The sequence below is a fragment of the Ruditapes philippinarum genome, unplaced genomic scaffold, assembly GCF_026571515.1.
Source record: "Ruditapes philippinarum isolate M1 unplaced genomic scaffold, ASM2657151v2 ctg948_1_1_1_1, whole genome shotgun sequence".
NCBI lineage: Eukaryota > Metazoa > Mollusca > Bivalvia > Venerida > Veneridae > Ruditapes > Ruditapes philippinarum.
The window spans coordinates 289,453-303,192 of NW_026854272.1; the positions used below are offsets into that span (position 1 = coordinate 289,453).

The following is a 13,740-nucleotide window of genomic DNA, read 5'->3' on the forward strand; positions in this document are numbered from 1 at the left end:
ATCAAAGAAAACTACCGGAGGCTTTTGGTGATAAATTAAAAGAAATAATAACGTTTATTTATTGTCCCTTTTTCTTCTATTCCTTCAAATGAGCGGTAATTACATTACGGTGTAACTGATTGAACAACTTTGCCTTATTAGTCAAAGTATTAGACAAGAAAATTTTAATGATGGAATGTCATTACCGCTCGAGATCACATGTCGGCGTCTTTCATACCAAAATTTCTACATCTTGAGATTTTTATCTTTAATATTGTAAACTTACAAATAAAATAAAAGAATAAATAAGTGTAAATCGGTTTATTGTTTCCGGAACAGCTAACTATGTTGTCGGTTCAAGATTTAACACCGGAGGCGATTTTAATTTGTTTGGATAAAAAGTTAAAAAAGAACCGCTGTTATTTCCCGTAATATTAGTAGGAGAAGACTTTTACATATCGGGATCTGATATCAACAAAACAATTTTTACAATATTATCAAATTTACTTGCCCTTAAAGATTGACTGTGATCAAATGGTCGACTGGTCATCAGTTTATCTTATATATAAACCCCGTTGTCTCGTGTTTAACTCATCATTTTAACATTATTTATCAGAGAGGATTTATGATTTATGTATTTAAACATTAGTGAAATTTCATATTTTCGTTGCTATACAAAATTCACACAAAAAAGGATAATTGTTTGAAGGAATTTTAAGACGGGCTAGTAAAGGGTTCACATTACTAATTTATGAAGGTACGTCCCTTTAATGGGGTTATTTATGAAGTATTTTTGCATATCTATCTTTTTCAGAATCAAAAAGCTTTGGTATTTTATTTCATTTAATGGTACCGCATTTTTTTGGTATTACCCTTTAAATTTATTTACAATACATACCCACGCTATTATTAATTTTTGCAAATTGAAAACAAAATATATGTAAAAAAAATATTGACTGTTTTATTATTCATGGGGATTGTGAAATCTGGAATATTTTGTTTTGAATGTAATAGTAATTCAGAAATAATTATATAAAAATGGTAATAAATTGTAGTCTATAGAAAATATATAAAACTTGCCTAAGAAATGGAAGAAGAAGAAAAAATATTTTTATAGGGGTCAAACAGAGTTTGACAGGAGCCTTTCATATTAATTAAATGTTAAGTAGAGAAAACATATGCTATATTTGCTAGGCAGATTCAATCATATGTCTCATTATATGAGTGCGTTGTCCTGCATTGTTTCATTTTCTCACATAATCTGTCAACTTGTTATCGAACGTACATGACATATGGTACGTAACGTATGGTACAGGTACTGTGCAAAACTATACACCTGTTGCAGTTTTTTTTATAATTACACTGTAAAAAAACATGTCCCGATAGACATGGTGGTTGTATCTAATATTGTAAAACAATGTAAAGTTGCTAACTCTTTTGATAGATATTAGTCTGATGTCGTCTTGTCCAAGTTTTAAAGAACATTTTAATGACCTTATTTAAGTGGAATAGCTTTTCCCGTTGATTCTTTTTTCAAATATTTCTAAGTATAATATGTTTATTAATTATATTATGACTAATATTTCTCTAGATTTATTTTTTATAAATATTTAAATTTCTCTTCCTAGTCTAAAAAAAATATATTTATTTAGTGCATTAATCAATATCTCGATATTTGTTACACTTTTTAATAGACATTTTTTCTTCTTTAATCTTTATCTTATAAACTGGCGTCGTTAACCTAATTTGTCGGGGATTTTTATTTGTTGCAAACGAATGTATTAAGTGGAGCATCCGAAAACCGATTGACTTAAATGACAAAATAATAGTTATAAGGTATACTGTGTGTAAGATGCAGTCACTACAAATATATATTTAATGACGTTCAAAATCTTCAGAAGTTCGACCGACTCTTTTAACCCCTCCGTTATGAAGATCCTTCGAATCAGTAACTTTTATTACTTTTTATAACAACTTGAATTGATTGCCATCTTACAGTTGAGTAAATAAACTTAATGTTTTGTATGATCACTGATGAAAGAATGTCACTGAATGTTTTATAAGAGTAGTTTTTGCGACGTGATGGGACAATATGACGAATTTCTGGCGACCAAACACGTAAAAATGAAAAGAAAAAATGATGGAAAGTGATGGTGTTAAGGAATGAGGTATCAGAAGCTATGGTTATGTTAATGAAGGGTTTTTAACTCATCAAACTTGTACTTCTGACTCTAATTAAGCATGGACGTTCCTTTTGACTCCCTGTGACAAGAAAATATGACATCCCATTAGAAAAATAGATTAGATGATTTCTTATTCAGAAAAAAAAGTACTAAAAGTTTGAAAAAAATGTTGATGTTTAATTCAGTGTATATAGTAATTTAGTTGATAATAAGTAGCAAGTTTAATTCACCGTGAATATTTAGTAATGCAAAACAGTTGTAGTTATCTAGTATTTCAATGGGACTTTCTTTACACATCAAAATTATCTTTCTTAAGAAATAATTTGATGCAACTGAGGCAGGACAAAGTACAAGGGTCGGCATAAATGAATGGTATTACTTTTCATTTTTTATATCGAATGGAATTATGAAAGCATTAAGCGTAATGATTACCATATACAAGAAATGTAATACATGTGACTAATCTAATGCATAATACTATCAAAATGCACTTAATATGTATAATATATGTATATTATACGTTTATAAAGTGTCCTTGCATGCAACACGTCATGGAAGATGTGTGTGGTGAGAGGGGGGGGGGGGGTAGGGTTGAGAATGTGAGGCTGGGAGGGACATAGATAGATAGACATAATATATATTATATAGCTGAAATACCAGCATTTCAAGAGCGAAATAAATTTAAATAGATATGTACCAAAAAACAAAGTGCAAGGTTGAAAATGGGAATGATGAATAAAATCATTCCATGAGTATTAATGGTACGGCTAATAAATAATGTATTCTTTTACTACAGTTTCTGGTAAATTCCTTGTAATTAGATGGATTTTATTGTAAATTAATTGCGGGGATACAAATTACATTGTACAGAACACGCAATTCCCACAATATTTTTTTGACCCAATACTTTTTTGACCGGAAGTTGACAGGTGTTTTATTTTGCGTGTAAGACTTATTATTTTTATACTAAATTAATTCTTACTCATTGTCTGTTATTAGAATTTCGCCTTTGAGGAGCTTTACTCGCACAAAAAAATAACCGGACATATTTTTTCCGTTAATTACGTATGATAAAGAGAATCGACACACAATTAATAAAACGAAAAATGCTAAGGTGACACTTTTATTGGTCATAAGTGGAAATTAGTTAAATGTGTAAAATTTCACAGATTTTTGTTACTATTATTAACAACTTCAGTAGAAAAGCAAACCTACGGTCGGTCATACAATAGCGTTTAATCATTTAGGGGTTATTTCCGTTGAATTTTCCTTCTTTCGTCAAGTATACGAAAATTTTGGACATTAATTTAAGTATTGTTGACTTAGCTAAGCGGTTGAATGTCAAAGGTGTTAAATCAAATATGCAAATATGAAGTTGTACCGAATTCAGGATTAGTTTTGATAGTGTTTCAAAGATGGTTAAGTAGTTGTATCAATAAATGTTCTGATACGTCTGTCTATTCGGAATTTGCCATCAGACGAGAAAGAGAGCGTATTTCACGCTTACACTCCAAATTGTGATCTCCTCGTCACTTTGTGTGTATTAACAGCATTTTTGCGACGGACGCGCCCTCAGGCGCGTTCAGAGCTAAGTCATCTACACATGGGATTTCGTTGGCTACACTCGCGCAATGTGTCCTAAACCGATTAACAGCCCAAGAAATAGTACATGAATTTGATCCTTCAAAACTCCCATACTTTGTCTGGATATCTTAATGTCTTCCATATTTAGCCTTTTCAATTTCAAATTAAGTTATCAAAGTTAAAATATGAACGTATATTATTGATAAAAACGTTATAGTCCCGTAGTATTATTGCGCATTATGCAAATTACTGCTGAAACGATTTACCGCTGTCGGAAAAGTAGGACAGCAAATTATACTACAATAAAGGTGTAACCTCTGAGTTCCAAGACATTATTAGTAGGAAATAAATATTTCTACATTATACAAAACATTATTATTAACAAATCAAAAGTTTTTCGTGACTCTAGGATAACTCGCGCATTAATAAAAGAAGAACTATTTTCGTGACTCATACCGCGGGTTTAGCTGAATATTCAGCAGTTATTAATATATTAGATTCAGTACAATAGTTAGTATAAATATCTATTTTTGAAAATGCATGTAAGAAGAGAGTTTTTCAATACTTTACCGCCATGTAGTCTTTCATGGTAAGGAAGTTATAATATCAGTTCTACTTCCGATTCTTGTGGTTTGTTTACATATATTTCTAGGTCATGATATGAATTAACCTTCGCTATTCTAAAAATAGATTCTGCTTCACCTGTTCTGATTTTTGGACAGGCGATTAGGGAGTACACATTATACATGTAATTAATAAACCAGCGGATTACATGCAATACTTTTAGAAATTCTATACAATTGTAAGAAGCCAACAAGTTGAAAATGGAATTTAGTGTGAAATTGAAAAGGACAACTAAACACTGTAGTGCTTAAGTGACATTTAAATTAAAATAAAAACGATGTGCTCTGGCCTCTACATCTTTACCTTGTAAATAAAAAAAATCTAAAAAATACACTATTAATTGCTGATGATTTTAACCAAATTTTTTTTAATGAGACATATTATCCAAGAGAAATAAAAATACAAATGACTTATATTTTATTGTCTATATGCCCACTATGATATAACACGAAGCAATTCTAAATAGCATTCTCAAATGTATAATGTATTATGTTTGAAGTTTATTTGCCTGGATTTATTTTAGAAATATTTCGTTGACAGTTTTTTTTTCTATTTACATATCATTTCTTAGAATAAATCGATAAGGACACTGATTTACAAGTTTGACCAGAGTTTTTAGGCATGAATTTCATTCTGTATTTAAGTGCTTGAAAGTAGAAAATCTGAATTATATCAGTTTGGGACACACAATATATTGCTCTACAAATCTCGAACTTGTATGAAACAAATTTTCTCTGTTATATATTTTGTGTTTTGTTTTTGTTTAAAAGAAGCCTTAATGTCTCTCCGGTTGCATGTCCGTCGCATTCGGTGCTGCAGCACTTTGATTTACTACTGCATGTTCTGTATAAAAAATCAAAAGGATTTGAAGTTGTATTATTATTAATGCAAAAGGGATAATTATATTATTACGATATATAATAGATAATAAAAGTATGTATTTTTAATTCTTCGAGAACAATTTAACTTTATTTTAAATAAAGCTAACACATGTACATGTATATATAAATACATGATTCTGTTAAACATTTTGACATTTATCCTTATATTACATGTTGTATGCATGTTTAAGTGAATAAAAAAGATATGTTGTTGAAAAGTAAAATCATTTCATTCCTTAGAAACATCAACAAATATAATGTGTTATTTTTCACAATTTTGTCTTTAACAACGCTGGAAATATAACAAATAACGTGTTTTTATTGATGAATTAAAAAAGAAAAATTACTAGAAAAGTGCTTCCCGTAATTAAAGTCTTAAGAAAATAGCTTCAGTAGGAAACATTAATTTGTATGTTTATGACCTGTTTTCAACATTTTTTAATCAAATTGTGGTATTTTGTAGTTTATTACATTTCCATGTCGAGAAATGTTAGAAAAAAAATCACTGAATAATGTCGTCTGCTTTCAAATGTCACACACAATGCAGACGACTTTTATATATGTATCAAGCAGGGATGTTAGACTTTTCACGGCTTAATGAGACACTAAGTAATCTGTTGCACAGGAAGCACACATTTTATATTGTACAAAACATCTTCATTTCTGTCCATTTTTACCGTTTTAATTATAAAATTTGTCATGAAACCGAAAGAAAATAATACTGTTGTTTTTTTCTTTTTAGGTTACAAAACAATGTATCAGCTTCGTGATAAGATTCTTTTGCAAATCACGCGCTGGAGAAAATATAAAAGTGTCAAAATTTGAGCATTACAATTATATTTCATTTCTTTTTTCAGAGGACTATGACAGTGTTGAATTTCGGACCCTGAATGCGTTTTCATAGAGCCAAAAGTATGACGTCAGTCGTAGAAGCCGTTTTCCTTCTTTTGGGTATCGTCTGCTGCAAAATTTCGTCTGCTGAGGATTCAACAATATTCTTTAGCGAGAGTATCCCAGAGAATAAGGAAAGTGGGTTTTTCATTGGAAACATTGCGACTGGGACTCAAGTCCTTCAGAATGCCACGGAAGATGAAAAGAAGGGTGCAAAGTTTACTTATTTGAAGAGTTCGGCGCCAGAAAATGTTTATTTTGATCTGGACAGTGTCACTGGTAATCTGAATACATCGGATACTAAAATTGATCGTGAAACAGTCTGTGAATTTTCTGTAACATGTAAAATTACTTTGGAAATTGCTGTTGCATACGGTAAATTTTTTGGTTTAGTTACCGCTGATATCTTTATTCTAGATGAAAATGATAACGCTCCTAAATTCACTGACGAAGTGACTAAGTTAGACATTTCCGAGGATGAATCCATTGGTACTGAATTTAGAATTGGCACAGCGTTCGATGCGGATATGTCGGGAAATAATTCGATTCAGGACTTTTCAATTGAACAGCCGGAAGAACTGTTTGAACTTAAAGCTTCCAAAGGAAATGATAACAGTTTCAGTTTCAAATTAAAACTTCTGCAAAAACTAGATCGGGAAATTAATGACAAGTATCGTGTAAAAGTTATTGTAAGCGACGGAGGAAATCCAGTTCAAAGTGAATCCCTTGAAATAACTGTAAACGTTCTGGATGAAAACGATAATAGTCCTGAGTTTTTATCAACCGTTTATAACAAAACTATCGACGAAAACATCCCAATAAACTCAGTTATTCTTACAATATCAGCATCTGATAAGGATATAGGCGAAAATGGCCGAGTTACTTACAGGATACGAGAACGGCAGTCCGATATAGACACTATCAAAAGGCTCTTTAAGCTTGATGCAAGTTCTGGTGATTTGTCAGTTATTTCTGATCTCACAAGCGAGCCCTCTGAGTATTATGAATTTTTCGTTGAGGCAACCGACCACGGGTCTGTTCCTTTTGTAAACCAGACTGTTGTTTCTATAACAGTTAACGATGCTTTAAACAATCCTCCTACTATTGAAGTAAATCTCCTCTCTCCAGGGAATATAGGATTCGTCAGCATTGAAGAAAACCAACCAAATGAAGTATTTGTTGCTCACGTCAACGTTGAAGATTACGACAAGGGCGATAACGGAAAATTCACGTGCGATATTAAAAATAGCCTATTCACATTAGAAAAATTTCAAGGTCGTGGGTTTAAGGTTGTTGTTGATGGTCTTTTAGATCGCGAAGAGAAAGAGATTCACACTGTGAAAGTTGAGTGTGCTGACCTAGGCAAACCACCACAGGTGTCTTCGTCATCATTCGACGTTCGTGTGTTAGACGTTAATGACAATGATCCGAAATTTGAAAAAGAGATATATAATGTTGTTATCGCGGAAAACAACCCAATAGGTGCAAATATTACCCAAGTTAAAGCAACAGATAGAGACCAAGGACTGAATGGCACAGTCGAGTATATGCTGTTAGATTCTAATGGACAATTTCGTATAAACAATGCAACTGGACATATATTTGCAAACAAAAGTTTTGACAGAGAACTCAACAGTTTGAGAATAGTGAAAGTTTTAGCTGTTGATCATGGTCCCATCAGACGTTCTTCTACTACAACCGTCTCCCTGACCTTGACTGATATAAATGATAATGCACCGGTCATGATTCCTGCCCGACCTGAGCTGAGAGTAGCCGAGAACCAGGCTGCAAACACTTCACTCGGATTTCTACAAGCCAATGATAGTGACCTTGATATTAATGGAATGTTTACCTTTGCTATTACACTAGTGAAGCAGACGACATTCCCCTTCACCATATCACGTGATGGTGAAATCAAGACTACACGGCCTTTAGACAGGGAGAAAATAAAAAGGTACGACATACCCGTGACCGTTACCGACCTTGGTGTAAACCAATTGAGTAACACTCAGCTTGTCACTATTTTTGTTACGGATGAAAACGACAATGCACCAAACATTACTTTCCCAAATGATGTCAATAACACTGTTAGATTTATTTACCCGGTAGATTCCTACAATGTCGTTACAACAGTGGCCGCTTATGACCTCGACGCTGGTGAAAATGGGTCGCTTAGTTTTCATATCATTGACGGTAATGAATTAGATATTTTTGAAATCGATTCTGAGCTTGGCGAAATCTCCATCAAGAAATATGTAGACATAAAAGAGGACATCACTGTTATTCTAACTACGGAAGTCAAGGACAAATCCAGTGTGCCTAAGTCTGCGCGTGCTACGCTAAAAATAGAATTGATCTATGCGAATTCAACAGTTGGCGCTTCTGGAGCAGACGATACAGGGAATAAATATATTATAATCTCAGTTGTTGTCATAGTAACAACTGTTGCTGTGGCAGTTGCTATAGTTGGTGCTATCCTGTTTCTTCGTTCTGCTGATAAAAAGAAATCACAAGAAGACGAAATGGCGAGGTACTCCGATTCTGGGATTTCGTCAACAGCCGATTCTATTCGTCAAGATGGATATTTGTCTGGAAACGTTGACGATAAGTCTAAGAAGAAGAAAGAAGTCAGTTTTTCCTTAGAGTTTTCTTTAGACGATCTAGAAGGCGGACGCAACAACGAGAGCAGTACTGACGAATTTTCTCAAAACGTAAGTAAACCCAAAAGACACGTAATTAATGCCTTTTCACGAAACTAATAGCATGATCTGTCTCTATACTGTTTTCAAATTTTGTTGCACGCGATAAAAGGAACATTTATTGCAATGACGTGATTAAAAAAATCTTGACACTGTAGAGTTAGGAGTGAGATCTGACAAACCTTATTTGCAGTTTTATGTCAATGTGGGGAAGTTCTTAAATTATCATGAAAGCAATCAAACTCTCTCGTAATTGAAAATCTGAAAATCTAAAACTCCATTAACTATTACCGAAGGAGTGAAATTCGAATCCAAAAGATCGATGGCCTCTATCGTTTTAATAATGAATTGTAGGCTTATGGTTACGATTTGATAGAGTGTGTTGTCTCCAGGCAATAATCAGCAGAATCGACAGTTTCTAGACATGTAGAATGTTTTTCGCAGTGTTCCTATTTATGTTCATGTTTTATTCTATTGTTATTTCCTTCCTTTCTTGGTCCTTAATGTCACAAACCACGTATGTCCTTGACATTATGAACACGAAGTGATTTGCATAGATTTATATTATTACGCGCGACACTATTTATGTAGTTTCTCCCATTACACCAAATGGTAATAGCAGACGTAAATGATCGTTTCCTGTTAATAGTGGGAATATATTTATTTTCCTCTTTGGCATTTCAATCTATTTATCTTTTAACCTTCGTTTCCCTGGTGAAATATTTGCTGAAAGGGGTAATTTAAGAAGATATATATTAATTATTTTGCAAGAACATGAAATTTGGCAAATATAAGAAAATTAGACGAATTATATATTCCAGTCATCTTAACTCAAATTTAAACTGGAACCAAAAGTGATTAGCCTTTGCCACCAATGTTGAGCCAGCACATCTCCCTGCACACTGTACCAGTCTGACTATGCTCCATCCAGTTGGCTGACTTCAATTTGATATACCCAAAGTTGATAATGGACAGTTCTGAAAATGGAAGCTGGTCAACTCCATTAAAGAAATTCAGCATGTTAAGTATTAAAGCAGGCGTTATATAGCTAGATTAAATAAATGAGCCGTGTCACGACAAAACCAACATAATGGGTTTGCGACCAGCATGGATCCAGACCAGCCTGCGCATCCGCGCAGTCTGATCAGGATCCATGCTGTTCGCTATCAGTTTCTCTACTTGTAATAGAGTTGATAAGCGAACAGCATGGATCCTGATCAGACTGCGCGGATGCGCAGGCTGGTCTGGATCCATGCTGGTCGCAAACCCATTATGTTGGTTTTGTCATGACACGGCTCAAATTGTTTAATGATTTAAAGCAGTTGTTTACGTCCAGTTTCTACTCTGATGCCATGTTGTCATTGTTTCACTTACTTCTACGATAATCAAAGTCACAAAATTTTGTTCTTGTATTACAGAGATTTTATGATGCTCCTCCTATGACTACTCAGCACGGTCCTCCGACTTATAATCTACAAAACCAAGAAAGAATTGATGGTCACATGAAAGCTTTGAAACTTCAACAGTATCTTTGGGAAGCAAAGTCAAGATCCTGGGAAAACTCATCTGTAAGTAATCTTTTGTCATCAAAAGCATCACTTAGTTTTTACTCGACTTTATGAAAAGAAAGAAAGAAAGAAAGATTAACTGTTATTTGACAATATACCGTTTATTCTTAATAAGAAGAGTGCTAATCGTTATTTTAGATTTTTTGTTTGTTTTAACCTGTTTTGATCATTCTCCTTTCCAATTTTAATTTCTAAAAGATTTTATCATTTTTGTGTGTTTTTTTTCCACTTAAACAGCTAAGCTCCACTTATTTGATATGTCTCATAGATTAACAACAAAGACGGTAGTCTTATATCTTCCGGTGGTTTAAAAGTTTTATTTTCAATTTTATCGTCTGTTTAGTGAGAACGGGTAGATAAAACCGATAAAAGAGTCATCAAAGAAACATAAATACTCAATAATAGGTGTTATATTGTCTTTTGATAGGTGCACCAGCTTCCACCCGGTGACAGCGAGAGTGAAACGTCACGTGAAACAGTCACGTGTGATAGTGGGCGGGGCGGAAGCGAAGATGATGTTTCAATGTCTTCCCCCATATCAGGTATTTGATACTTTTTTTTTAATATCAATGAAAACATGTTTGCAAACATGCAAATAATGCAAAAACTAATATTTTGAAATTTCAACAAGATTGATTTAAGTCGGAAAAAGATGTTTCCAGTGTTTGCTTGTATACAATAACCTTTTACATTACAAAGCAAACTGAAAACGACGAATAATAGAATGATTAATAAGCACCACTGAGAATAGACGTGAACATGGTTTTTGTTATTAAAGGTATTAAAGAAAGCATACAAATGTATAATATAAATAAGAATAACATTTAGATCTAATGGTAAATTATTATGAAATACAAATGTACATTATTTTATTTATTTTCAGAAGACAAACGTTTCTTCAGCATTCAAGACGCCAAGCCCAAACATGTGCAGTTTCATCCACAACAAAAATTCGTTCATACGTCACTTCCGACAGTAAGGGAGAGTACTCCTGTTCATCACAATCAACCACCGCGACCACCTCCACCCGTTTCATACAGACCCCCATCTCAATCAGACATTCAAAACAATGCACAGAGAAATAATCCGAGATTAGCTATTAAAAACTTTACAAATCCTACATATAGCTCAAATCATGCTCATACTCATCAAATGAACCAAAGAAACTTACAATTGCAGTCGGAACCATGGCGGGAATATTACCAAAATGGCGGCAAATATTATCCGCGCATGCGTCATGACAGCGGAAGCTCAATGAGATCAAATGAAGATGATGGCGGATCTACAACTACTTCCGGCAGCTATACTTTAGATGAAAACGATATTGACGTTACTGACATGTATCCAAACCAAAGAGATTTGGTTGTGTGAGGAAATTTATTACATTAAAAATTGCTAAAACTGTGATAACTTTTTATTCTCTGTGCAATTTGTTATAATGGATATCTTCTGGACAGTTCATAAGATGCAGAACTAAAACATAAACGTTGCAGGCAATTCCAATGAGATTGAACAACTAGCTGTGACAGATATATTGCAAGATCATGCCAAAACTTTCTGCCGTATTGAAATTGAGATAAAAGAAAAGGTAAATATGGTTATGTTTATTTGCATCTATTCCAGTCTTGTAAAAGAAAGATAAATCTTTTAAAACATTTACATGTATAATGTAGTATTTTGTTCGGTATTTATGAATGTAAATATAACATTTAAATGTAAGATACATGATGTAATTAAAACACAGAATAGATTACATTTGAAAAAAAAACCCTTAAAATACAATTGATCTTCTAATTTACCCATTGATTTCAGTTCTCTTTAGTTCTCAGTCCAATAGTTTAATGCCAGGCTAATCGAGAATACATAAAGCATATCATTTTCATTCAAACTTACCTATCCTTTCAGGGCAGAAAAATCGAAGTCCTTAAATGGAACTGTTGATGAGCGGCTGGCAATAAACAGTTGGCATGATCTGTTGATATTATGGATTTAATACACAGTGACTTGAATAGGAAACACAATAGAGACTGTTACGAGAAAAGGATTGTATTGTTTAGAACTTTTGGTGCTGTATTTGGATATTGACAAACCCTCATTTATTCATTTTAAAACTGCATTTGTTTTACACGGTATCATTTGTATTTGTTTATTTTATTGTAAATGTGCTTATAATATACATGTGTTTTTGTTAAATAATGTAAAGATTCTGTTCCTACTAACTATTAAGGTGCTATTGTGAAATGATTTTATTATGTGTTCCTATCTGATCTGTGCATTTTGTTTAATTTTGTCTGGCACGTTTGCTCAATTCTTGACTAAATTGAACCATTTTCAACCTCATTTTGATACAAATAGTATTAAAACTATATGAAGTTTATGATATACCTGATACATGAAATAGCTTTGACGTAAAATTAGGTATAGATTACCAAAAATAGGTATTAATTACCAAAAAGAGATATAAACTACCCAAAGAATTTAGTTTATCTGAATGATATGCATGTGTATGCACTTTTGTTACTCTCTGCATTTGTTTTGATGTGTTTCTTTTTTTTGGATTTTTTATATATATAATTCAAATAATCAAACCAATCTGGAGCTTCTTTGTGAAAATGAAGCCCTTTTTTATAGACAGCAAAAATGAGGAGATTTTTGACATCTTAGTCCCTAAAAATGTAGTTAAAGCAGTATTTAACATTATGTCATTTAAGGCACGATTACTGAGTGAGACACAACTTTTAAAACCTTTTGACACAAAATCATCGTTTCTGCATAATAATTAGGTGAAAAATGAATGTTCCTATTACCATTATGTGTTTTTGTTGATGTTTTTGTGTTTAATTTGACTGATTCAACGCCGATTTGTCATAATCGGCGGTATTTTTACTGCTTTGAAGTAATGTTATAAATGGTTTTCAGTCATGTACAACATGGCGGAGTATAATACATCATGTTTTATAATTAGACATATGTTTTGATCTCAGCTTTCTAATACAAAAAAATAAAATGATAAATCTTAGTTGTCTGTCACATGTTTGATTGCACCCTTTGCCCCTCCCCAACCTCCCAACCTCCTCGACCCCCCCCCCCCGACATCTTCCCCTCACAATAAATAGAAATATGTCATATTAGTTAATGTCATATAATCACGCAGTAATGAAGAAGAAAGAAAAAACTCATCAAACCCCTTTCGTATCTGATTTTAAACGGGTTTCGGGTGACGAGGCGAAATATGAAAGTATCAGTTAATCGAAATTATAGTAATTTGTATTTTAGGAATTAGAAGATTTGTGTGAAAGGAAATTAATGACGCGTGCACAGAACGTGAGTT

At 33.0% G+C, this 13,740-nt stretch overlaps 1 protein-coding gene across 4 annotated transcripts in view; it reads left to right on the top strand.

The window, feature by feature from the left end:
- LOC132739619 (protocadherin-7-like) overlaps positions 1-13,428 on the top strand; it is a 28,132-nt gene extending 14,704 nt beyond the window's left edge. For 2 of the 4 annotated variants that reach the window (XM_060727369.1, XM_060727370.1), the window contains exons 2-6: positions 6,109-8,853; positions 10,260-10,409; positions 10,837-10,951; positions 11,293-11,997; positions 12,315-13,428. In XM_060727369.1, the coding sequence (XP_060583352.1) occupies positions 6,142-8,853; positions 10,260-10,409; positions 10,837-10,951; positions 11,293-11,780 (3,465 nt within the window). In that variant the 5' untranslated portion in view covers positions 6,109-6,141 and the 3' untranslated portion in view covers positions 11,781-11,997; positions 12,315-13,428. Of the gene's footprint in view, positions 1-579; positions 737-6,108; positions 8,854-10,259; positions 10,410-10,836; positions 10,952-11,292; positions 11,998-12,314 lie in introns of those variants that run through there. The other 2 variants (XM_060727371.1, XM_060727372.1) reach the window with 2 other exon arrangements.
- The last annotated feature ends 312 nt before the right edge of the window (positions 13,429-13,740 follow it).